This window comes from Erpetoichthys calabaricus, chromosome 2 (genome assembly GCF_900747795.2).
Source record: "Erpetoichthys calabaricus chromosome 2, fErpCal1.3, whole genome shotgun sequence".
NCBI lineage: Eukaryota > Metazoa > Chordata > Cladistia > Polypteriformes > Polypteridae > Erpetoichthys > Erpetoichthys calabaricus.
The window spans coordinates 95,879,899-95,905,059 of NC_041395.2; the positions used below are offsets into that span (position 1 = coordinate 95,879,899).

The window sequence follows — 25,161 nt, forward strand, 5'->3', positions numbered from 1 at the left end:
TGAACATCTATCACAATGTAGCCTGCTCCTGTATTTTAAATGCTTACATCCTGTCACATTACAAGACTATTAACAAAATTCAGAACTGAGAAGCTAGCTGTTCATTAAATAATGAATTCACTTTCAACAAGCAGCTGACTTCTAATTAAGAAACTGTTTTGAGAGAAAACTAAAGGTCACAAGTGAATGCCCAACTATCCCATTGTTAACTGATTTGTTGTCTCCTTCACTCTAACAGTTCTCACCTTTTAGGCTCAGGTAGACAGACTTAGTACAACTTGGAAATACATACAATAAAATCACTGTGAAGTCTTTAGACACATTGACCTAATTATAATGACTGTACATCAAGAATTTTGGAATTGTCTTTTTTTCACATGACTGTTGGAGGTCATAGTGCAAGGTCAGCCATTGTACAGCACCCCTGGACCAATTGTCAGGTTAAGAGCCTTGCTCAAGGGCCCAACGGAGTAGGATCTCTTCTGTCAGTAATGGGATTTGAACCAACCACCTTACAGATACAAGCGCAGACCCTTAGACTCGGTACCATTTCTCTGACTGAGCCAGCTCCACTATCAAGTTTTTACTGTAAATAATATGCTGTGGTGTAAGGGCAAGGCCCTTACCTGGCTAGGACACATTTATAAAGGAAGGACTGGGCAGTATCTGCCCCGGAGCGCTAGATGGTAGCCTCCTTGGGTTGCAGCGGTGCCTCGAATTCCCACAGAGCTTCATGGGAGTTGGAGTTCGGTACAGCCCTTTTCGGTTTGATAGGTGCCACCAGGGGGTGCTGCAGGGATGCAGAGCCCTATTTTGTCTGGACTCTGCCTCACCCAGAAGTGCTTCCGGACAACGCTAACGGGCCACTGGAAGTACTCCTGGGTTCAGTATAAAAGAAGCCTGTGGCCTTCAATTCAGGAGCCAGAGTCGGGAGGAAGAGGGATGAAGCTTGCTGGAGGAAGAGTGGAGGCAGAAAAGGAGAGACAGAGAGAGATAAAGAAGACAAAGTGTTGCAGTAGTGCTGCTTTGTACTTTTGAACTATGCTTATTGTCCTTGTGTAGAGAGCTTTGCAGGTGGGAAACAACTGGAAAGAGTTTCCCACGGCAGAAATAAAGCCATGTATGTTGCTGAACTTGTGTCTGCGTCTGTCTGTGTCGGGTTTGGGGTGCTGTTGCGCCCAAAGCAGGCCACAATGCTTATGTTGTGGTTTATTTTTGCCGTTGCTCTGTTCTAGAACTGAAAACACTGGCTCATAATTGAAAACGGTAGAGCAGTGTTAACAGAAGCATTCAAGGAATGAGACATAGCCTGTGGAGGTGGAGAATGTGTAGGGTGGAAGAATGATGATGATAGAAAAATCAATATATGAGCAGCTTTGCTTTTGCAGATAGAATGGAAGTAATCCTGCTGCTGGATTAATCAGACAGCATAAATCAAATAATTTAAATTATGGGACAAAATCTCTGCACCCTTCTGAAAGACTATTTGTAAGGCAAGTAACAGGGTCCTGCAATTACCAGAGTATTAAAAACCATAATACTAATATCATCAAGTTTTGTAGTAAGACAGAGAAAACTATCCTACTGTGCAATATAATTAAAGAGTTTGGGAAAGAGCAGAGGACCAGAGGGGGAAACAACAGACATTTACAAGAAAAGAGGTGTCGTGGAGAAATTGATGACTCCTGCATTGTCATCAATTTACCTCGCTCCTGTCACTTTGTATTTCTACTCCAACCTTAAAGGCTCTCATTCAAATAACAAATCATGCAGCAGCAAATTGATGACTCTGTCCATGATGGAATAACCTGATAAAACATACTTATGACTCAAACACTCCTGTCAGTAGATCTCAGTGTACTTTTTCGTATTAGCTTGTTTGGTCAGATACATTGTAGCACTTTTTATGCATTGAATCTTTTCCAGCCTGGTCCTAAAATACAGTGTGTTTTAACTGCATGTGTTAATGTGTAAATAGCAGAGGATTTGTTGCAGGAGAGGTGCAAAGGCTAAAATTAATAAACCACCTAATAGAGAATGATCAGCAACACACACAACATCCAGGATAATGCATTTCCTTAATCACAAAGCTAGGTTTATGAGGAAAAATTGCCAGTCTTTATGACACATTTTTGTTGTAAAAGCAGAGAGCCACCATAATCTGCCAGACATTTGATATATCGGCTAATATTTTTCCCTTGTCTCCTAGTTACAGAGTGTGAAAAGATAGATCATCTGAGGCTTCCTTTAGCAGAGGAAGAAAAAGAGAAACCTATTTGTAAAGTTGCCTGTGGCACTGGAATTCAACTCATTACCTTTTACTTTATTTGACTGAAGTTCTGCAGTTGGAGCAAAATAACAAAAGTAAAATAAACAGGCAAATGATTATGCCAAAGTTTTCGAAGAATATATTGATCTTATTGAATATATTATAGTGTATATGTGTAGAAATATTTTATGTGTATGAACTTCACCAAATCATATTCCATGTAAATAATATTGTTTTGATCATAAATTAAATAAGAAAAGTCATATACAGTATGTCATACATGTCTCATCTTAAACATGTTATACAGAAATATGTTTATGTGATATTTAGTATTCAAATGACTTAATGTTCACATGCGCAATAATTGGCTTACAGATTTTTCTCTTTTTGGCAGTGTTATACAGCTTCATGTCCAAGAACTGGCTATAGTAATATGCTATCTTGTAAAGTGACAACCCTTTACCATAACGTCATGTCATCCCTACAAATTTTGAACTCAACCAGTACAGGAATACCTCAATAGAGGATTTCAAGACATCTTTCATTATTTACAGTATATACCGTCCCATTACAGTACACTGTACAACAGGGAAAAACTATGAATACAGTCACAAAAACAATCCATCCATCTCTTATGAAACCAGCTTAATCCTGGGCTACACTGCATACAAGGCAGAAGCAAACCCAGTATTGGAGCATAATCACCAAAATTAATCCATAATTAATATAAAAACCCAATCTATCTATCTATCTATCTATCTATCTATCTATCTATCTATCTATCTATCTATCTATCTATCTATCTATCTATCTATCTATCTATCTAATTTTCTTTCTGATAAATTCACAGACACATATTAGAAATTCCATCAAGAATAAAAGGATTAAATAGGTAGAGAAAATGGTCTGATGGATTCAGGAATAAAACATGAAACTGCAGACCTCATCCAGAGGCCAGCGCCTCATTCCTCTAACTGTAAGACTGTGTAAGTCGTACTGGAAAAGCACAGTAAACGAGAAGCACTTAATTGATATAGTCCGCCATAACTGGCACTATACAGTATATAATGTATCACTAAAAAGCATCTGTCATAAATAATTAGTGCCACTTAGCACATAACTAGTTTCAGCCTTCAAATTAAAGGTGCTTATATTATGTGTATATTTTTTATTGATTGTACAGGAAATTACCTTGACAATGATGTGAATTCAGATAAAAACATTTTATCAACTTACTACTGCAGTCCTGTGGACAGATTGCCTCATTCATTCTCTCTACGTCATCACAATAGCCATTAGGACATGTCTGTAGGTTTGGTGAACAGGTAGAATAGTTTTTTGAAATTCCTAAACAAAAAAATGAAAAAGAAAAAAAAAAAAAAGATCATTTGAATCATATAGGTTTATTAATGCAATGTTTTTTTCTTGGGAAAAGAGTGGACTAGTCATTGTTGTAAAGCTGTTTTCAGTGTACCTAACTCAGCAATTAACCAATATAATAGTTTATCCACATGATTACAATATTTGTATTGTGTAAGACCTGTTGTGGTAGATTGGCCAGCTGGGTCAAAAGTTCAAGACAGTAGTAGGCCTCAACAGGATGACTGGGCAGCTATCACAATGAGCAGTGTGTTTAGATAGGAACAGCCTTGGGGTGTTCTAAATGGAGATTCTAAGAAAGGACCAGTTTGTGAAAGATGGAGTGGAGAACTGATTGTATGCAAGTTTACTCCCGAGTCAATAAAATACACCAAATTAAATCTGTTAAAGATTACTGTAGCTCTGTTGTGTACAGTGGAAAGACAGCAAATACTATAAACCCGTAACTCTAAATAAAAGAAATGGCTTGGGGTGCATTGGATGCTGGTAATGCTTGATGGTTCTAAATGTTATAGTGCTGCTGCTAACCCTTGATTCTAAGTCTGGGCTAAAGTAAAATTGTATCTTTTGGAGTATACTTTCATGATAGGAAATGTCACCTTAAAATAATGTAGCAGTAGTATGCTTGAGAAACCTTGAATGAACCATTGCCAGACTTTGTTTTCTGCTCATTAAATCAAGTGTGTGTTTTTTCAGGGTCTATTTATTTTTAAATCTGCTAGGTGTTTGTTTTTTCTTCCACTTAAACTTGAATTAAATGAACATATCATGATTGAGGTTTTGGTTTTCTTTATGTCTTCAGTTTAAATTCAACAAATAAGACTGAGATAATAAAGATAAACTGCTGGATTAAAATGTGCTACTTTATTGTGTACCTTTGCCACTTCCTTGTCTCCATTGGCACTGCCCTGTCGGGGTCCCAAGGCCACCACATCCTTCACAATCTGATTGAAACTTGTTCTCTGCACAAGACCGAGGACAGTACTCCTCCAGCTTCTTTTTGTTTACTGCATTTTAAAAAAGATATGAAACAATTCAAAATTAGTCAGACAAACATTAAAAAGGAGGGCGGCACAGTGGCGCAGTGGCAGCGCTGCTGCCTCGCAGTTAGGAGACCCGGGTTTGCTTCCCGGGTCCTCCATGCGTGGAGTTTGCATGTTCTCGCCGTGTCTGCGTGGGTTTCTTCCGGGTGCTCCGGTTTCATCTCACAGTCCAAAGACATGCAGGTTAGTTGCATTGTCGATCCTAAATTGTCGCTAGTGTGTGCTTGGTGTGTGAGTGTGAGTGTGTGTGTGCCCTGTGGTGGCCTGGCACCCTGCCCAGGATTTGTTCCTGCCTTGTGCCCTGTGTTGGCTGAGATTGGCACCAGCAGATCCCCGTAACCCTGTGTTAGGATACAGCGGGTTGGATAATGACTGACTGACTGACATTAAAAGGAGGACTGCCTATGCATTATATTAAACTGAGTCTTGGACTTTTTTTGGCTCAATGGGTAATTTCTCATCAGTATGTGTGAAAGGTAAAAATCTAAGGAATGTCAGAAATCAGACAAGTTTCTACTGAATTGGGTTCTTTTCTAGCAATTGAAAAGTTCTTCAAAGATTTGGTGCTATATAAAATAACATTTTGTTTGTATTAGTGTTCTGGTTGCTCTTTTCACATCCCCTTTCCTACTATATACAATGAATGACAGATTGACAAGATCTGTTCCTTTGACATCGATAAGAATGAATGATTAAGCATATAGTAAAAATATGGCCAGAATAATTAGCCTAGAGAAATGTTATGAAAGTTAAATTTTCATTGAAATATTGCAATGAGTGTGCTGTAAAAAATTTTTTAAGTTTTAAAATCTCCCATTGAATATTATTCTCTCTTAAAACAGAAACATTCTGTTCAATTACTGATTAATTTACTGTTCCAAATTTACCTTGAGAGATGTCACATCAAACTTGTGATATTTTGTATATTTTCCTCTTTTTACTCTTTTACTAGAGCCACTCCTGATGGCAAAGCGCATCCCCAGTACAAGTCAGTCAAAAGATGTAAGAGGAGCATACACATCTGGTCACTTCGCGGCCACTTAAGGTAAATTAACCATGAAAGCAAAAAGCATAGAGCGAACAAATATGTACTCTGTAGTTACTGGACATTAAACTTAAAGCAGCCTCTTGGATGCATTCACTGCACATTGTTATGATTCAATATGTGTCTGATGCTGTAATTCATCTTCAAAATGCCAGACCTGCCTTCAGTCCTGTTCTAAATCCGCCAACAATTTTACTTTGAGTCTTCAACCAAAATTTGAAGTCTCCTTCTGGTACTTCTTTCAAACATGTTATGTTTAAGAAATTTGAATTACAGTTAGTCACAGATCCTCCACAACCAATAATTAATAATAGCACATCAGCTGTTGCCATTTTTACATTACTTTAAACCTGCTGCGTATGAAAGTTAAAGCATCGCAAGCCTATTTGGGCTATGTTTGTAACTACAAGACATTGAAAAGTACTGTTAAGGCTGGAGACGGGCCCAGATGGGTCACCAGTATATTCCAGGATACAAGTATGCAAACACTTATTTAGACTGGTGGAATAAAGAACTGTCAGTCCTCCTGACAACATCGATTTGGATTATGTGGGAGAAGAGGAAAGTCCATAGGGAAATGCAAACAAACAGACAAAACTCAAACTACCTAATTGGTAAGTAGGAGTGTCTTTTTAATATAAAAATAACTATTCATTGATTTTTAGTTAAATTGTACGTGTTGATATACTTCTTGGTGGATAAATCTCTAAACATCTGAGTTTTGCTTCTTTTTGGTATTTCTTTTGCCATAGGTGGTTTTATGTTTGGAATCAGTTGGCTGGAAGTTAACAATGTTAGTATAAAGTATAACATTTTTAACAACTATGCATTCCACAAAGCACACATGTCAAAATGTTTGTGTTAAGGGCACCAGTCTGAACTTTTTATAAACAAAGATGATTTTTGGTCTTTGTGTTTTAGGATCAAATAAAAACATATGTTAATCTGTTCTGGAAAGTGAAGAAGTCACTTCACTGTTACAAGTGGCGCATACAGTCTGTGGGTGATCTCATCAGACAGATGAGCAATACATTTTCTTAGAAGGTAAAATGAATTCACACACTTACTGTACACACTTATACATTCTTACGGTAAAAATTCTGCCTCTCAGGAAGGCATCAAGAATGGTGTCTGAAAGTTTTGTTCACTTTCAAGTTTGCCTATGGCCGTTTACGAAAGACTCAAATAGGCTATCTAGAAACCATTTAGTTAACTTTAGACAAAACATCAAAATGAAAAGTGCATGTCATGCAGTGCTCCATGGCAGATTCTCCCACTGACCATTGCTTACAAAAGTGACATTTTCGGAATCTAAAGGGCAGTGTAACATGACAAAAGGAAATGACAACCAGTTATAAATTACTCAGTCTAATATTAGAAACAGAACCTGACCTCCTTTAATTATCCATCAGTGCTAATAACACACTTCTATGAGAAATGTTAAAATTAATTTTAAATGAATATGAGCATAAGTACTCATACAAATTCATCAGTTTTACAAAATACAGAATCATAGTTAAAAGCTGAAATTAAGTTAGCAAGTGATAAACTAAGTATCCATAGCAAGGAAACTGTCACTATAATTTTACACTTATAATCTTTTTCACATAAGCAACATTAAGTTTAAAAGTTCCTATTTTTTAATTCCTTTTCTATTTACAAAAACAGACTGGTAAAGAATGGTGAGGAAGATGGCAATTTATAGCATATTTTTCATCTTCCATGAGTTAATTTAGTGACAAGTATAAATGATGGTATGTGGTACATACATGGTCTTTCCAAGGTGATGATTATTTGGGCTTGAGCTTGCCTAGGATTCAGTTTATCAGAGGCAGAGACAATGTAATGAAGTTCACGGCAATCGTCCCTTCTAAGCAACTTGGAGTCGTTCACATAAAGTATTCCTGTGATGCCATTCCAGCCCTGCACTGCCACAGCCTGATAGCAGGCCTTTGCTGCTGAGGAGATGTTCTTGTCCATTCGAGCTAGTCTGTACGTGATGCTGATTCCATGAAGGTCTTTACAGTTTTCAACACAAAGCTGGCCAATCTGAAACCAAAATAAAATCTGTATTTGTAGGAAATGCAGTGAAACACAACTAATCTAACTAAAACAAGTGGCTTATCTGCACATAGGTGGAATACTCCAATAAGTTTTGATTAGCATTATAATAGCCTTTACATTTTACATTTCAATTTTCTTTTTAATTTACTTGATTATGTTGACTTCTGAGGGGCTACACCACAAGAGGATAAAGGAGAGGAAAGGGAAGTTTTAGATGTAGATGAAATGAGGTATTTATTTATTTACTTACTAATGGATATAACATTTTTAAGAAAGGATAGACAAGAGAATACAGGGGATGGTAGAATGTGGATCACTGTTATGACGTTTTTTAGACTTTTGTTTATTTGAATAGCACTTAATAATGATTTGGAAAGTCACAAAAAAGGAATAAGTATAAATACATTTTTGCAGCACTTATAAGGGTAAAACATTTGGATTATTTTGTATTAGAATTATTATTATTATTATTTTTTTTAATATTGATACTGTGGTTGAAATTGATTAGATCAATCAAAATGTGATAAACACCAAATTCAAACTTTCAGAACCACAGGTTTAAAATGATCACTGATCTAACAGCCCATACTGTTCATAAATCATACTTTAGAAATATATGACATATTTTACTGTTCAGCATGTAAATATATGTGCTTGTGTTTCAGAATATGATAAATACCACTTCCTTTTTAGTACAAACTGTTATCTTTGCTTTCAGCTAACCAGTGCTATCCAAACATTCACCATGACAGCATTGGGCTTCACTGTTAGCAGTTCTAGCCGAGTCCTTCATCTTCTTCTGAACTAACTGAAACAGACTTGTAACATGCTTAAAAGTACTTAATTTGCTAGCTGTTAGCAATTAAGTAGCAGGAAAAAAAATAGCAAAAATTGATCATAATATTATTGGACAATGCTAAATTGCTGCAGTATGAATATGGCTGTGGTTAGAAAATGGATGAAGCTGCACATTTTTCACACAGCAAATTCCATTTTGCACAACCATTCACATACTCAGTTTAATGAGCTTCACTTACTCCCCCAAAATGCACATACAATAAGTTCTCATTCATACGTGCAGCTGCAACAATGATTTTTGTTGTATTTATTCTTATGGGGGGCTCAGTGGTTAATGATTCAGCCTCATGGGTCTTAATCCTGAAAACTTCTGTATGAAGTTTGCTTACCCTTCTCATATCAGCATGCATTTCTTTCCATTATCCCACAGGCATAAACTTTAAATAGATCTAAAGTGACTCTAGGGGTGTGAGAGAAACCCCTGCAATACAGTGTCACTACACCCGTGATTGCTTCCTGCCATAAACCTGTAGAATATGTAATACAGTCTGACTCCCTCATATCAGAATAGGAAGGATAAGTAGATAATTGTCTTTTTACATGAGTATTGCTGACGTAAAACAAACTGGAAAGAATAAACACTCTTTGATAGCAAAGTGCAGTTAATTCGTCAAAATGCTTTACTCATATTTGTCTATGAGTATGCCACAAATAAGGAAAAATGGTAAAACAATAAGCACAAAAAGAAGTCAAATAAAAATATGCATTGTCTTCAATACACTATATTCTTATAAAGCGAAAAATTTAACTGATTTACTTCCAACCTCATTGTATAAGCATTAGGCAAGCTTTCAGGTTCATTTCTAGAAACTGGATGTAATAAACCTGAATGCTCATTTTAGCTTCCTCAGCCAACATACAGTTTCACATGTCTTTCCAGCTATTATTGAACTGCCAAGAAAAATTCTGTTTAATTAAAAATTAAAAGATACTTATGTCACAAGTATTGTATTTTTGCAGCAAATATAGAGGGGGTATAAAAAAGGCTAAGTGTAGTTAGATCTCATTACTCTTTTACCGCCTGTTCCTAAAACCAGCAGCACTCTCCTGTCCGCTGTAAAGTATCAAATGGGCCCCACATGACTGATCTACTACTTACTCTTCTTATGCTTTTCTTTAGAATTTTGACCTGCATTGCTTTTTTAAACCAGTGATTTCCTGGTAAACAATCAAAATAATTTTTAAAGGTTTTTCCTAAGATGTTATGAATAAAAACATATGCTAAATAAATAAGTATAATGTGGAAGAAATACTTAAAGATTACTTTAATGCAACATTTAGTGCATTCGGTCATTTCATTTGTTAAACATGTATTGCTGTGAATTGACAAGTTGGAAAATTATTTTCTTGATATTACAATGTTCTTAGTGGAAACTATGCAAGGGAATATGTGCTTTATCTGTTGTAGAGTGCTTCTAGTTGGGTTTGGTCATTTTTTTCATTTGTCTGTGAAATAGTTTATTTATATCATTATTATCCCATTATCATCTCATGATGATATTTTGTTTATGTAATGGGCACTTGCTATTTCATTGGATCTGTTTCTAGGCTGTGTTTCCCTTTTGCATGCATCGCAACATCACAGACGCTACAATTTAAATACCAGCGTGATGTTCCTTTCACCGTCCATTATTTAGATACAGTAACAGCTAACTAAAAACAAACCTTTGCTTTGTGCATTGATCTTTGCTTCTCCAGTTTCAAATTTGTAGCTTTACCCTTTTGACTACAAGTCTGATTACAGTTGTGGTTTTGGTGTTGGGTTTCTTTTTGTTTTTACGCTAATTACCCTTTCACTGAACATGACCTTGTCTCATTTTCTGGTCCAGTGAATTCAATCCCTTGTCTCTGTTCAGGCTGTGAACTTAACACGTATAGACCCACAGTGCTTCTATTTATATAAAAAAGAGTGGGATTGTGTCCAATTCATTCTATGAATAAAAGTAATCATAGCTGGGAAAAAAAGACTGAATTTAGTGTATTAGAGCAATAACAAGTGATTTTATCTTGGTTTCTTATGTGTAACACTGGCCATATTGAGCATTCCTGACTATAATTTCTGATTTTCAAGTCCTTTTGTGTGCACAATGAATTCACCTTTAGTGAAGAGCTATGTTTTGAAGTGTTATTTAAATCTGAGTTTTCATGTGCATCTTTTGAACAACAGTGCCACAAGTCATTAATGTTCTGTACTTAACAAAAGCACCATGAGATAAAAGTAACAAAATTAATAATAACAGTATAAGTTAAAAAATCATGTGTGGTACAAATATACATGCAGCAATTTTTAACCTATGTCTGAATGTATTTGAATATATTTATTTTTAATAAGTGCTGTGTATCTGAACCTTATTTTTTGGCTATTTGACAGTCTTATTGTATAAAGATATTACAATTATAGCATTTTATGGATGCTAAACTAATATTATTTAACGGCACAGATTAGCAAAAGCAAATAGCCCATTAAAAAAGAAAAAAAATCAATTTATCAAAAGACTATGGCAAATTCTGCCTAAAAATAACAAATCTGATAGTGTCTAGTCAGACTGCAGGGGACAACAATGGAGAAGGAAGGAGGAAACACCATTTATGAGGTGCAGAATCCCTCTTAATCCAAAAGGCACCACAATACATCTTAAATACATACAAATCACAAAAGAACAAACAAAAGTTTATTTGAATAAAGTTATAGAAGATATAAGAATGCAATCTAGAATACATATTGGTTACTATGTTGTGAGATCATACAAAATTTATTTAGGGTATGCTTTTTAAATGAAATGTTCCTTATTAATATGTCAAAACAAAACAAAAATACAATTCAAGTTTGCTGTACTTTACATACTGTATAACAAAAATGGCATTTAGAAAGTACAGTAAGCACTGGGTAGCAAAATGTATCACCAGATACGTTACCTGTGCATATTGTGCTGCTTTCCGGTTTAAAACAAACTGGTATGTTTTGTTGGAGAACCGAAATGTAATTGGCAGGACGGTCACATTAAAAAACAATGTAACTGATCCTTCAGGTTCATGAAATTCTGTGTCATTAATTAGCACAGGGAGCTGGAATGACCGGTTCTCTACAGTTGAAATGCTTTTGTTTAGCACAAGCTCTGTAAAATATAATAGACAGTGTATTTAGCTCAGATAATTAACAGATGAACAGACATTAACGACTTAACATTTTTTCTCTTTAAACATAGACTTTTCCCAAACATAACAGAAAAATTAGAAAATATCATTAATAAATGAGAAGCAAAGTAGATAGATAGATAGATAGATAGATAGATAGATAGATAGATAGATAGATAGATAGATAGATAGATAGATACTTAATATAGACAATTTTGTAAAGGATGTAATATAAGCAATGCTGACAATACTGTAAAGACAGCAAAAAAAAAAGAAAGAAAGAAAAAAGCCAGACTGTAGCTAGTGTGTGTAAAGACAAAAAATCAAATTCCAGTTGCATAATCATCATCACATGCCTTGCAAGCATATCATTAAAACAATCTTTACTGTGGCTAAAAGATGCTGTGTGCATGCCAGTAAGTACAGTATGAACTGCATATTCAAGGAGAATAATGCATGATTGTGGGGTAGACAAAGCACCTAGAGAACCTAGAAGCAAAACCATATTAAATATAAAGTTAAGGATAGAAATGAAAATCTAGTTTTCTGTATTTTTGTCACTACCTGAACCAAAGATGCGACCCTCTAAGAAGCCCCTGTAAACTGTCTGGGACAGAAAACACTGAAATTTGCTTAATTTTTAGTGTAAACAAGTAATAATTGTGCGCATGGCATAACATTCTGGCACATTTTTTAGACCTAGTTAACATTCAGTACATTTTGTTTATTGATTATTTTTGTAAGACTGAGTCATACTAAAGAAGTAACCGCATATTAAAATGTAATTACACATGATAATAGTGTACATAAAATACATGCTGTTGAGGCTGATGACATAGCTTTCACATCAACTCAAGGGTTGACAAAATTTCAATTATGATTTATATGCCTCTTGTGAATTGTTGCTTTAGAACTGAAAAGACACACATATTATATTATTTTTTATTATTATATTATATTATTGTTATAAAAATATTATAAATTAAATAAGGAAAATGTGGCAAAACAAAACATGTAACACAACAATAAACAAAACAAAACATATAACACAAGAACAAACCATACACAAAAGGAGTGAAAACATAAAACCACATACATAAAAGGCCAACTATACTGTGGAACTCAGAGTGCAACATCTTGCTTGTAAAAAGTCTAAATATGACACCCTTGCATATACAGTATCAGTGTTAGGCTAGACTTATCTTGATTTGGGTACCACTAGTTCTGAAGGAAACCTATTCACAAGCTCTTAAAAAACTTAAAGCTAAATAACATTCTAATGTGCAGGGGCACTTTTTCATTATGTTCTTAAGCATCCACTAAAATATATGTCACTAGATAAGATGGGCATTTGTTGCCCTGCTTATTTTTCCTGTGTGCATTTGTCACTGTAACCTTGTGTTGGTATATATTGGATGATGAACCACAGTTTTGACTTTTCTGAAAGAGAACAGATGAGTAAGAATACTGTTGGAGCTGGAAGAACAGAGTCCATGAACAATTTAAACCTGCTCTAACTCCATTCAAAATAAGCCACAAGACTGAAAAGTTGTCCACATTCTGAATTAACCAGTTCTATGAGTACCAAGTGCTCAATAAAACCAACATTTTTCTGCAGTGTCCTTTCAAAACCATTTATATGTGTTAAGCTGGATTTTCCATTTTAACAAAGTTGAAGATATATGCATTACCTTCTCACCTAGCAAGAACAACTAGAAAAGAGTGGGGCCATTGTTGTGATTATGTAAGTAATATGTTAATAAAGGATGTTTTTTTTTTAACCAAGGCTTCTATTAATTTTGTTAGTTGAGCATGTAGATATTGGTTTATTTATGTATCTGGATTTAAAGACTTGAATACATTTGAAAATGAGTCAACTGCAGATTAAGTTGAAAAACAAAGTACATGTATTCCTCTTTCCATTCACTACAAGACACAAAAATATTAGCTTCTGTCAGGCTGTGTACTTACTGAATATCTATCTAAATTACTCCCAAGTAAAAACATATTATCTTTCATTGCTTCAATTCACTGTGACAGTTCACCATATTGCTTTAAGTTTTTGGTTCTACTGTATATCCATCATTAAATTGAAGACTATGCCTAATGACCTTATTTGTGTGCCCCATTGTGGCGCTCTCTTCTTTTTTTAAGCTAAAACTAGAGTACCGGTGCAATAATACATTTGGTGCATTCTCAATAGTTGTTATAGATTCATTCAAAACAGCAGCTTGCACTGCTTGGCTAACCAGAATTATGACTACTTTGTAAAATTTAGCTTAACTTAAAATTAACATTAAATGTGCAAAGCAGAGAAAAAGTATTGTGATGTGTTTTGGCATTAAGAAGGAATTTATATCTTTGCAGGAATGTGTGCATAGTGTTCTTAATGATAAAAAAGTAAAACTGTCTTTGCAAACCTACCTGTCTGGAAGAGGCTTTGAATTGTGCTAGAATCCCCTCCTTAGCATTATGTCCACCCCAGGAACAAACAAACTAAAACCTTTGAATTTTCTTCAATATTATAAAATGTTATTATGTGTAACAGAAACATGTAAATACCAAAATGTTGATAGTAGTACAGTACAAAAGGTATGCCTAGTGCCCATTGCTGTACTGATACAGATTTAGTACACATTCTTCGTGTAACATGCTTTGAGACTGTCAACAAAGCACAGCCCAATGTTATCAACATGATAGTAGATGCATGTTTCTTTGTGCACTTTTCTTATAAATTTTTTTCTCTTGCTTAAGCATGAGATGGTAGAATGTTAGGGCTTGATCCACATGATCCACAAACACCTTTTGTGTTATTGTAGGCTACCACAGCACAAGGCTTAGTGACTTCCAATTTCCACAGACACAGACAGTTGCCACATTGTGAACAGTGTTTAGGGAACTAACATCTTTGTTGCCCTTGCACTTGACCGTAATCATTTTGCCTTTTTGTCACACAGCTGCTGTTGCACAACAGTGAAACTTTACATGACCAAATTCACTGAGTATATCACAAAGGTTCAGTCTTACAGTACCATATCATGCATCAGTTTCATTTTCCATGTCAACATCTGACGACCAATTCACATTGTCATCACTATTTCTTGATAGTTCAATTTCAGTTAGTTCTAAAACTGCCTTTATGGCTTTTCGTTTGGCATTGTTTTTGTTTGCAGCTCCACCCCTCCCATGAATATTAATAGATTACCATAGAGTTACCATAAAGTGGCAGAAAGCAGGGAAATATTCATATTTGTTTTGCAGCATAATTTTTTTTATCCAGTGATGGCAGCAGAATACTGTACTGTGAGTTATTTGAGCTTAACACTATAAAGTATATCATTATATTGTACAACACCCCAAATGTGGACCTGTGGTTAACAATAATCGCATAGAATTCTGAGCTTAAATCATACCTAACACAAAGGAGGTTAAATGAAAACAGGCTTTATCTGTTTGCAGTGATGTAAAGAAAATAACAATATATAGCAAGGCCATACAGCTATGTGTAGGTATTGCAATGAAGAGTAACAATATGACCATTGCTTAAATTCCTCATCATAAGCTCTAAATTCTAAAAGGGCCCGAATATGGTCTTGTCTCTACTATGCCTTTACAACTGTGCCATAAACATTTCTACGAAATACATTAAGTGAATATTATACGTAATAAATGAGTGTCTCAGCCTCTGACTAGAAATACTTACTGTACTCATGAATGGCACTTCGAACATGATTGAAGACAGTTTCTCTAACATTGTGAACAATCTTGAAGTTTTCTCTAACCCATGAATTGTTTGTGAGCATTGTGCTCAAGTACTTATCCCGGATCTTTTCAACACTTGGTGTAATGTCTGCATCATAAACAAGTATTGTTCCCAGTACAGCACCCTGTAAAGATATTAACAAACAAAACAGAATCAGGTTCTGTATGGTACAGTTATAAACTTGAACCCAGTCTAGCATTCCTAATCAGACTCTCACCCACAAAAATGTACTAATGATTTCTCCTCACAATGTGTAGACTACAAAGGGTCTATGAAATGTTTAAGCACATATAGACACCATTTATATGTCAAAGTATACAGTACACATGCAGCATATTCCTGGTTAAAAAACAATAATAAAATACTATAACTATGTTATAACATAGGGTCATGTAATGACAACTAGAACAAATTAAGTAAAAACTGCCAAAAGTGATTGCTATTTACTGCTTTCTTAGCAAGTTGTGTGCTCCTTTCACACACTCCAAGCGAGCTATACAAAGTGTTTTATATAATAACATTCTTTGTGTGATACTGGTATACTTTCCAGCTTTTCACATGGATATTAGTCATTGAATTGAAAGACACAGTTCTATAATTTAAGTTAATACACCTCTCTATTATAAAAAGAAATCCTGTCCTGGAAAGCAAAAGCAATGTGACGATACGTGATTTTCTCGGAAGACATTGCCATGGTGCGTCTCGCGGGGACCGCAAACATGAGACTTGGCGCTAAGAGATTCTCCCAGTGTCGTAGCAAAAAAGGACAGTGGCTGTACAGGCTTTAAAAAGATCGAAGGGCAGCGCGACAGCAGCCCATACACCCCCAACAACACAAGCATCATTATACGTCCTGCAAGAAAGAATTTAACCACGCCTGGGGCCAGAAATAAAGGACAAGTATTGTTTTTACAATGTCACGCGAGACCAGGCAGTGAGCCATCATTTAAAAGGAGTCCACAGACATCTAACCAAGCAGTTATTGGATTGCTTTTGGCAGACAAGCATCATGTGCTCCCAGCTCTTAAAACAACGACATGCAACAGGCAGAAGAGACAGTTCGCAAGCAGCAGAAAGACAGCAAATGATCCAAAGACATATCTTTAGTGTGTGTTCAGACGCCCCCTCCTTCGCAACACGAGCAGCATTATACGTCTGGCAAGACGGAGATGTAACCACGAACATGACCGGAAATAAAGGACAAGTACTGTTTTTGCAAAAGTTTTTAAAGTAAAAGTCAAAATAATGCATATGTAACAATTCCCAAGAAAATAATAATCTCTTTAAATTGTAGATTGCCTGCCTAAGGTAAAGTCATCACTGATGACTGGGGACGTGGGAATGAGGGGTCCTTTCATCGGATTAGCGGTTTTTCAGATGTGGAATGGCAAAATGGGGGAGGCAGCTTGATGAATGAGGTCTCCAGGACTTAAAACAAATCCAAATCATATTATGTGATATCATCTAATGTGAAAGTCTACTCCGTACTTCTAGAATTTTTATTTTTATACTGTATTGAGGATTTGTTCTGTTCTGTTCTGTGTATTGTATTGTATTGACCCCTTTCTTTTTGACACCCACTGCACACCCAACCTACCTGGAAAGGGGTCTCTCTTTGAACTGCCCTTCCCAAGGAGTTTTTTCTGGTCTTCTTAGAGGATCAAGGCTGGGGGGCTGTCAAGAGGCAGGGCCTGTTAAAGCCCATTGGGGCACTTCTTGTGTGATTTTGGGCTATACAAAAAATAAATTGTATTGTATTGTATATCTGGTAAACCAAACACGGGGGTTGGCGAGCGAAGCGAGCAGGGGGCAGAGCCCCCTTGTTGTTTACATTATCAGAAAACTGTATCTTTAATCTGATATAATTTCTTCCGCAACTATTTTAAATGATCAATTCATAATCATCTGAAATAATTCTCACACTAATCATCATAATATGTCCAAGTGTATTCTGAGAGCAACATACAGTATATAGTCTCTACTGAAAAAGGGGACTGGGTTAATTGTTTATAGGAATACCCATAGATATCATTATGGAAGGATACTGAAAATAAGTATAATAATAAGATAATATCTAATGTTACCAGATGTCATGTATTTCCCAGAGCAGGCACACATTTCCTGCCCAATTTTGATGTCTCAATTTATTTTTTACAAGTACTAATGCATCTTGTATTTTCACCATGACTCTCTTCTCAGTTCATGGACATGGTAGCAGATAAGAAGTTGTAGAAAGAGTCCTTTGGCGCATACATACATATAAAGCAGACAATATCAGACCAATCCAATATTCTGTATTTATGAAGAGAAGCTTTTGAGCTGGACCCTATACAAGTGCGATATGAAGGTGCTAGTGATAGGCATTTTAATTCACTTTACTGATTTGCTTCTAACTGCTCAATTAAGTGAATCGATTTATTGATTCAATTGATTCATCAATAATAAATAACAAAACAATACTTTTGTGGGGTCCCCTTGAAAGAATGGCAGATAAACTATTTTTTATTTAACTTTAATATGTCATTTATATTTATTAAATTATATGTTAAACATGCTAGTGATACATATAATATAATATTAACCTCTTGGAAAGCATGAAACATGACAAAGTGACCAAGAATCACTGATGCAGTTCACAATTCAAATAAATTAGAATCAAGTGACTCATTGGCGATTCAAACCAATGAAAACTGTGACTCATTCTCGAGTAACGATTCAGCTTAAACTCGAAAGAAGTAGTGAATGATATATGCTAAGTGCATTCAATGAGCCATAAAAATTGTGCACTAAAGTAAAGCTGAAAGCAAATAATCTTTAGAAATTAAAATTAAATTTTGTGTTATGTTGAATGTACAAAGGGACATAAATGTAGTCCTTTAATATTATGTTTAAATATTCTGTTTAAAACTATTTAAAAATGGATTGTATCAAAGGAAGAATTCATTCTGTGGTGAGGCATGTGTGGGGTCCATGGCAGATTAGAGTAAATGCAAATAGTTTTAAAATAATGCGTGCCTGACATCGGTAGTGAGGATGTGTGTAAGAGTGTTGAGCAGCTGCGGATCACTTAAAGGGGGAGTAGGCTAATTAGGCATTCAAATACAGAAGACCCATTGGCTTAGTCATCCCTGCTTGAGGCTCCACAGATTATTTAGCACACCTGTACTCACAACAGTATAAAAGGAGTCTGAGTAGGAGAAATGGGGGGGAACCGGAAGGACAGAAAAGAGACTATATCAACATAATGTGGGATGTGTAACAAAGCCATGCCTAATCACACATGTGGTGATTTAAAAACGAACCTATGTTCCCTCAGTGTGCAGTAGACATTGAATTCATGTGTGTTAGCTACTTTTATCACTTGTTATGGGTTTTTGCACAATAGCTTTGATAGCATTGATAGTCTATTAAATGCACTTTGTGATATGACTGGGTCATGTAGACATAGTGGTGCAATGACAGCACTGCCACCTCCCAGTAAAGAGATCACAGATTCGCGTCCTGGTCCCCCATGCATGAGTAGTGAGAAAAATGCTATATAAATGTAAATTATTATTACATGACCAAAATATTTATTTTATTTCAAAGGGAAACAAATATTATTGCTAACAGTGTGCTCTATTGTGTTTTATGTACTTTGAGATGTACCTAAGTCAGATATGACCAAAATGTTTATTTTTTTATTTCAAAAGTGAAAAAGGTATTGCTACTACCTCAGATTGTGTTCAGTTATAGCATATATATTGTGTCAGATATGAACAAATTTAAAAGAGAAGCAACGAATAAACATTACTTGTTTTTCAATTCATTCATTTATATTGGTTTAAAATTTGTCATTATCTGCTGCTTAAGGGCAGCTGAAAATCTCTGGCCCAGCTAAATTTCTTGGTTTGAAAATCTGGCCCAAATGAATTTGTAATTGAATAGCCCTGGTATACAGCATTGTAAAACCATAACAACCCCAGACTCCGCTCCCCAATAACCCCCCTAATCCCCATAGGGGCTATCCTTTATTCTTTCAGGAAGAGTCTATTTGCCCTAATAGTATCAACATATAATACTGTATTACTGTATCCTGATATCTGTGTATGGCTGATGGACTTCACAAATTTGAATCTTGTGTGTATATTCCCAAGCAGCGTGTAAATAAAGGTAAAAGCGAAATGCATTTTATTATTACATGCATTACAAAATACATAAAATGTTGAGTCTTTCAATTCAATATTCAATTTAGCCACTGGGAGTCCTCCTTGTTATTAGATAGATAGATAGATAGATAGATAGATAGATAGATAGATAGATAGATAGATAGATACTTTATTAATCCCAATGGGAAATTCACATTCTTCAGCAGCAGCATACTGATACAATAAATAATATTAAATTAAAGAATGATAATAATACAGGTGAAAAAAAAAAAAAAAAAAAATTAGTAACGAATTGTGATATGTCACGAAAATAACTGGGTGCTGTGCAGCCTCATCTGAGGCTTCGCTGGCAGGGTGTCAGTGTTGTTTGGCATATTTACTGATTTGGGTGCTTTGAGGTTGCATTTCCTATTGCTCTTTCGTTATCGGCTCTCTTAACAGTAGTCCTTTTCACCTGCTTTTGACAAGGCGTGACACACCGTTTACTTTGAATGCATATTTTGCAATTCATATTTTTTATGAACATAGATACCAATTCTTTCAGATTTACAACCAACACTATTTTTTAATACAATTATTTTTATTGGTATAATATTCAGTGCAACATTTCTGGAAAAAATTTCAGTTAAAAAAATGAAATACAAATGATACAAACTTTGAACATGTACATATATGGCTTAAAGCCAATTTGGTCATAACTGTAAAAACAGCAACAATGTATCACTCACTGTTTCTACTATTCCATTGGTATCCTATAATGCCAATGTATAATCTGATTTTACAGAAATTGTTTTCCCTTGCAATAAGTTATGTTTATTTTTAAAACATGCAGTGTGCTCTCCATACATGTGACACTGTTATATGTTTAATGGGCTCCTTTTAGGTAGACAGTTCATTGCAATCAGAAGCTTACTCTTTGTCAGACCATATTACAGGAGAAAGTAGGGTGAAATGAAACCTTTTATTTGCTAACTAAATAGATTACAAATGCAAGCTTTCGAGGCAGCTGGGGCCCCTTCATCAGGCAAGGTATGAAGGGGCCTTAGCTGCCTCAAAAGCTTACATTTGTAATCTATTTAGTTAGCCAATAAAAGGTGTCATTTCACCCTACTTTCTCCTGTATCAATCTATGGCTAACACGGTACAACACTCTACTGCTATGGTCAGACCCAGTTAACAAGAGCATCATTGTTCTTTGTCAGTTCAAAATCACCACCCCTACTTTGCGCATTGTCTTCATTGGATTGGTTTAGAAATGCGACACTCATTGTGCCGATTAATTGTTTTCATTCACATTTAGGCAAAATTCACTCTTGTTTGTCTCCAGGTGTATTCATTACATGTCTGGCTCTTTGAGACTAAGTAAAATACAGACAGGAAAATGGGTGGCTAAGAAAAAATCAGCCTCGCCTATTTGGCAACACCTTGGCTTTAAAATAACTGAGCATGGAAAGACAAATGATTTAAACAAAGTTATATTTGTTGACTTAAGCCAAAAGGTTATTATTGCAAGAGAGTCACAAATGACAAACACACAGTAATTTGTGCATATAGGATCCAGCGGACTACAAACGGTTAGCCACTGCTGTTACTGCAAGCACTAACGTCTTGTCTCACAAGCCTTTAATTGTTGATGCTTCTGGATATGTAAATGTACAGCAAGAGAAGGGTACTGCAATGTGGGCACAGCACACTACAGCTGTTTCACATTAATTATGTGAAAAAATAATGTTTGCTGTAGACTGTCTCTCCAACATGTCATTTTAAAGCATACCAAGTATTTTTCCTGCTGTTGCATAGGTCAGCCCTCAACACCTCTAAACTGGCACAACTGTATAGAAAACAATCAGTTATTGGCTGGAGTTAATTTTATTAGTGTCATCCCTTTTGGATTTTATAATCCGTGTCAAATTCTTTTGGGGCCAGGAAGTGGGGATACAATTACACTGTCACATTGAGTTGCTTCCTTTGTGAGAGTCAGATAAGAGCATAAGAGCATTAGCATAAGTACTGACTCACTGATGGTATATAAGATGTTACAGCCAGTACCAGCGGCGATATACCATAACGCTGGCTGCAACACATGGCTTGGTGGGTATATAAAGGGCGACCAGATGTCACGTTTTCAACAATCTTTCAAAGCTCCAAGTGGGACCTGCTCGCAGCCCACTCTTTAATTTACACACATAATAAAGTAAGAACGTTTTTCTTTCTCTGTGGAAAGATTTAAAAATGTACAATCATACTCATTTAACATTTCTAAAAGTCAACAGTCCTTCAAGCTCAATGAAATCAAAAGAGGATATGCTGTTTGTGACCATCTGTACATGAATCCACTGATTTCCAATAGTATTGAAGTTTGAGTTTATTTTGTATTTTTTTGTATGATTTTGCTTTTTATAAATTTTCTGATTTTGTTTTTTTTTTTATTCATATGCAAATAAGGTGTAAACACTTGATAGCTCAATAGCTTTCATGCTATTATGATTTACTTGGCACAATTACCAAAATTTCAGGCACTTATGAGTGCTTATTTTAAACATAGATAGTAATAGATATAAATATGTACATTTTTATCTTCTTGTCCAAAAAAAAAAATTAAGTGAAATGGTATTAGTGTGTCTTGCAGTGTTCTGTCATCTTCCCATACCAGACCCTAGGCAAGACAAAGATGGAGCAAAACAGAATAACAGACATAATAACTGTTGGTGTATTTCTCAGTAACATTTTTTTATATATTCATAACAGACAGCTGTGTTAATCATTAAGGGAGCACATTAATATGCTGAACCTGATGTTGTAAAATTCAGAGCTATCACATTCCACATAAGCTAATGTAAAATTAGTAAAGGTGATTCTCAGCAGTAACATTAGTTCTACTGAAATATTAGTATTTAAAAAAATTACCTAAAGGTAAATTTTGCCTGTAAACAATAGCAACAGTTAACTCTACCTGTAACTAATCACAAAAAAGAATAAGAATATAAGCTCAGCACATTTCCCACATAGACAGTGAACAGTAGTCTAATTATTAAAGACAAAATCACCTAAGAGAAAGATTGCAGATAATTTCTGTACTACTATACAGCATATGTGCATATGCAGTATATATTGGTAACTTCAATGGAAATACTTAATATATATAAAAGGATCATGCAGGAGGGTGAGGAGATAGATGTACTAAAGCAGGGTGGTGGAAGGTGCTAACTATTCCACTGTTTTTCTTACTTCTCCTTCACCATTGTTTTTGCCATCAGATATCACATCTTCAACTACAAATCAAGCAAATTTTAGTACATTATTGCTAATAAATAAATAATCATTGTCTGAAAAATTGCCTGTTTTAGCTCTTTTTGTTCTTGGGTTATGATAGATAATGAAAGAAAAGTGAGCAAGTTAGTTTTTAACACCAAAAATACAATCGAATTCAGGCTTGGTTCCTAAGACCATGTAAATGAAGTATGAACATTCAGAAAATGAATGAATAACTTTTTTTTAATTAAATGGTCTTTCAAGTGTAATTGTGTTGCTTATGAAGTTTCAAGATCAGCTCTAGTCAAGTCAAGTTAAGTTGTTTTATTGTCATAGATAGATAGATAGATAGATAGATAGATAGATAGATAGATAGATAGATAGATAGATAGATAGATAGATAGATAGATAGATAGATAGATAGATAGAATTTTATTTATCCACAGGGTGAAATTTGGCTTTTTATAGAAGCTCTTTAAATAAATAAATACAAAAACAGATAGATAAATATATATATATACTCACACACTATGGTCTAAACACACAATAGAATGAATAAAAAGGAAAAAAAATAAAACAAAAGAAAACTTCTAACTTGGCAGTCACAGTCTTAGTCTATCCACATACCATTCATGCACAGTAATGCAGCATACAGTGCTACAAACTACACTATATTATGAATGGATAAAGAGTAAATAAATAATAAACTATAGGTACTGAATATTAATAATTTGAAACAGAGAGTAATAAATACTAACAACAACTAATAATAAAAAAAACACAGTAGCAACATGTGCAACAATGTACTGAATATTGATAAACTACTAGGAGCAGATATGAGGGCAGGGGTTCAGCACAGAGTACAGAGTCAGGACAGCTAAATTGTTGAAGCTGTTGAAGAATCAGGCAGAGCTGATTTGGATGCTACAGAACCTTCTGGGACAAACAGACCATGAGAGGGGTGGGAGCACTAACATAGCATTTTATTTCTTTTCATGATTCAACCATTTCAGCTAATTTCATTGAATAGGAAAATATGTTTTCCCCTTTTTTAGGTGTTATGTTGTATTGATAAAATCATGCAATTTGTCCCACAGCCTTCTCCCTTCCACCATACCATTGCCCAACTCTCAAATAAAGCAAAAACAAATTCAAAATAGGTCTAAATCCATTAAAGTACTATAAAGGTGGTGAAAGAACCTCAGTAATATGTTCTACTAGCAAAATACCCGCGCTTCGCAGCGGAGAAGTAGTGTGTTAAAGAGGTTATGAAAAAAAAAAGGAAACATTTTAAAAATAACGTAATATGATTGTCAATGTAATTGTGTTGTCATTGTTATGAGTGTTGCTGTCTTTTATATATATAATATACACACACACACACACACACACATAAACATATACATATCTACATATACACATCCACATATATATACATATATATATACACATATCAACATATATACTGTATACACACATACATAAACACACACATACTGTATACATACACACACACACACATATATATATATATATATATACATATATATATATATATATATATATATATATATATATATATATATATACATACATATATATATATATACACACACACAGACACATATATATACATAAATATTTACATATCTACATATATACACGTCTGCATATATATACACATATATATACATATCTACATATATATATATATATATATATATATATATACATATACATATATATATATCTAGACATACATACATAGATAGATTGACACATATATATATACATATATACATATATATATATATGTAATTGTGTTGTCATTGTTATCAGTGTTGCTGTCATATATATATATATATATATATATATATATATATATATAGCAAAATACCCACGCTTCGCAGCGGAGAAGTAGTGTGTTAAAGAGGTTATGTAACTATATATATACATAAACATATACACATCCACATATACATATATATATACATATACAAATTTACATATCTACATATATATATATATAGATATAAACATAGACATACATATATACATACATACACTCACATATATATATATATATATATATATATATATATATATATATATATATATATATATATACTGTATATATACATCCCGTGACCCTGTGTTCGGATTCAGCGGGTTGGAAAATGGATGGATGGATGTATATATACATA

The 25,161-nt window shown here is 34.7% G+C and overlaps 1 protein-coding gene across 1 annotated transcript in view; it reads right to left on the minus strand.

The window, feature by feature from the left end:
* The window catches only part of ret (ret proto-oncogene receptor tyrosine kinase), a 177,947-nt gene that overhangs the window by 41,872 nt on the left and 110,914 nt on the right, over nt 1-25,161 (minus strand). Inside the window, exons 5-9 of the mRNA XM_028794175.2 lie at nt 15,498-15,681; nt 11,576-11,775; nt 7,507-7,786; nt 4,525-4,656; nt 3,506-3,616 (exon numbers count right to left, since the gene is read on the minus strand). Coding sequence (XP_028650008.2) covers nt 3,506-3,616; nt 4,525-4,656; nt 7,507-7,786; nt 11,576-11,775; nt 15,498-15,681 — 907 coding nt within the window. The remainder of the gene's footprint in view (nt 1-3,505; nt 3,617-4,524; nt 4,657-7,506; nt 7,787-11,575; nt 11,776-15,497; nt 15,682-25,161) is intronic.